The sequence below is a fragment of the Galeopterus variegatus genome, unplaced genomic scaffold (assembly GCF_000696425.1).
Source record: "Galeopterus variegatus unplaced genomic scaffold, G_variegatus-3.0.2 Scaffold3909, whole genome shotgun sequence".
Classification (NCBI taxonomy): domain Eukaryota; kingdom Metazoa; phylum Chordata; class Mammalia; order Dermoptera; family Cynocephalidae; genus Galeopterus; species Galeopterus variegatus.
In genome coordinates this window covers 24,516-27,017 of record NW_007730020.1, presented here as the reverse complement: position 1 = coordinate 27,017, position 2,502 = coordinate 24,516, and the positions used below count along the sequence as shown (strand labels likewise).

The 2,502-nt window shown below is 64.8% G+C and overlaps 1 protein-coding gene across 1 annotated transcript in view; it reads right to left on the bottom strand.

Annotated features, from left to right (window-relative positions):
• The window catches only part of VSTM2B (V-set and transmembrane domain containing 2B), a 27,891-nt gene extending 25,532 nt beyond the window's left edge, over window positions 1–2,359 (bottom strand). Inside the window, exons 1-3 of the mRNA XM_008586269.1 lie at window positions 2,254–2,359; window positions 1,512–1,696; window positions 455–484 (exon numbers count right to left, since the gene is read on the bottom strand). Of these exons, the coding sequence (XP_008584491.1) occupies window positions 455–484; window positions 1,512–1,696; window positions 2,254–2,335 (297 nt within the window). The 5' untranslated portion in view covers window positions 2,336–2,359. The remainder of the gene's footprint in view (window positions 1–454; window positions 485–1,511; window positions 1,697–2,253) is intronic.
• Window positions 2,360–2,502: the final 143 nt, after the last annotated feature.

The following is a 2,502-nucleotide window of genomic DNA, read 5'->3' as shown; positions in this document are numbered from 1 at the left end:
CCCGCACCTAGACCTGCAACCAGGCCAAGGAGAAAGCTGCAGAGGAGGGGGCCGCCGGGGCCCGGGGCCTGTGTGCCGGGCGGGGTAGAGGAGGTTGGGAAGCCAGAGCACGGGTCGCGGCGAGGGCGAGCAGCCGCGCACTCCCGGTGCTGGGAGAAATGCCAGCAGAAGCGAGGCGAACAGACGCGCAGGGGCCCGAGGAAGGAGAGCTTTACAGGCGAGCGCCGAGCGAATTAGGCGACTCAGGCCTTGGACCCTTGATTTACACAAAAGAGAACCCGACCCCGCTACCGGCGACAGATGGCGCCCGGACACGCCAAACAGCCCATAATGTTAGGCTGCGAGCATGGTCCTGCACCGCGCGGCCGCCCAGCCTTTCTAAAGGGGAGGGAGCTGCGGGGCGCGAAGCGGCCAGAAGGGGTCTCCCGTGGCCCGCGCTGGGCTCCACACTTACGCTGATTTTAGTTGCATCCTTATTTGTTACCTAAAATGCAAAGAGCGAGAGAGAGAATTTGTTACCTAAAATGCAAAGAGCGCGAGAGAGAGAGAGACATTAGGCTCGAGGCCTTCAAGCTTGGGGAACTCAGATACATCTTTGGCAAGGGGACTCGCGGGCAAGTTAGGGCCCAAAGCCGCCCGGGGTTTTCTGGGGGTTGAGGGCACAAATGACAGCAGTCTTTCCAGGAGTTTACCCGGAAGGAAGCAGGTTTGAAGCTAACATCGTGCCTGGCCAAGGAGTGGCTGCCCTTGCACACACCTGCCAGCTGAAGATGGGAGACTGGATTGCTACCAGGGTGGGAAAGAAGGCCCATCTCTCTCCAGCGAAGCATCCTTATTCCCTGCCCTTTTCCTCCAAATCCTCCACCTAATTTGGAGCCTTGAAAAACTGGATGGAGGGGCTGATGTATCTGCACAAGACCCAGTGGGAGACATGAGCAGTAACTCCGGGTGGGACCCTGGGGAAAATGTAGGTAGGTGTGTAGGTGTCTGTCTGTGTCCCTGTGCAAGAGTGTGGGTTATGTGGCAGACAGGCAGCAGGGCCTGGTTTCTAGCCACAGGGAGTGGCCCCTCTGATCCTGTGGGGGCTGGAGGTGACCTGCGTGCCTCCCTGTACACGGTTCTCTGCCGGCCTCTGGAACGCAGCCTGGCAGAGCTCTGGGAGCCACAGAGTGGCCGAGGGTAGGGAGAGCTCTGTGGGACTAAGTGGTCTTTCCTCAGGACGCAGCACCCTTCAGACGCTAGGCCCTCCGCTAGCAAGCAAGAGCACGCGAATTGGGTGAGGTGTGGCTTTTGAGGTGTTGGCCTGAACGGAGTTTCGGGAGGTTGCGGTAGAAGGGAAACTGCCAAAAGAATTAGCAGGATTTGGGGGTAACAAAGGCTGACTTTGAAGATGCTGTGGGGATGCGCAGGGTGGGAGATGGGCTACTCCACGGGGCGGCGCCCTGCGTCAGTGAACCCGGCTGCCTTCCTCCCCAGGGTAACCCTCACCACCCGCGGGCGCCGCGGGTTACCTTGCTCCGGGCGCCGGGCACGCTGAGCGCCAGCTCGTGCAGCAGCTCCCGGGGCGGCTCCTTGAGGTACCACCACTGAATTTCCAGCGAATACGAGGTGGCTCCGCTGGCCCGGAAAGCGCAGGGCATCTCGATGTCGTCTCCCTCCCGTACTGTCACATCTTTGGGGACTTCGGTGAATGTAGCTGGGGGAGGGGGAAGAGAGGCGTGACCAGCTGCAGGGCGGGGGCCTGGGGCAACCCGAGGCAAGGCGGCCGGTCCTCGGCTCGCTGGCCTGGTGCTCCCACCCCTCAGCGACTCCGTGGCCCACAGCCGGAGGCGCTAGCAAAGTTCAGTAGAGCTACCGCAGGGCCACAGCAGGGACCCGCCGCCGGCTGCAGGCTACTTCCCTCTGGATCGGGCGGGGCCGCAGGGGTGGCTTACGCTTCTCCCCCGCGCCGGGCCGCACCACCAGAGCCAGGCTGGGGCACGCCAACTCCCGCTCCCCGCAGGCCTCCTCTCCGCAGCTGGAACCCCGGCCGGACTCCGAACGACGCCAGCGCGGGCGCCGCCGCTGCGGAGACCCTTCACTGCGCTCCTCCCCTACCCCTCTGGGCCGGGGCTGCAAACGAGATTGCTGGAGACCGTGAAGCCTTTCCCTTCTCTTCCTGCTCCTTTTCCGTGGCGACCGGGGCAGGCTGGCTCTGGCGGCCCCAGTAGGGACCTCCCAAGCCCACCGCGGCAGCAAAGTTCCCGCGCTCACCGTCGGCCACGAAGAGCAGCAGGGCGTGCAGCAGCAGAGGCGGCAGGTATCCGAGGGCGCCGAGCCGGTTCCGCTGTTCCATCTCCCGCGGGGCGCGCGGCGGCAGCGGGGGCCCGGGCGCGGAGAGGCGGCGGTGGCGGCAGCGTGGGCTCGGATCCGGCTCGGGCTAGGACGCCTTGGAGCCTGCCATGGCCCCACGCGGCGCCCCCTCCCCTGGCCGCCGGCGGCCGCCAATCAGCCCCGCTCCCC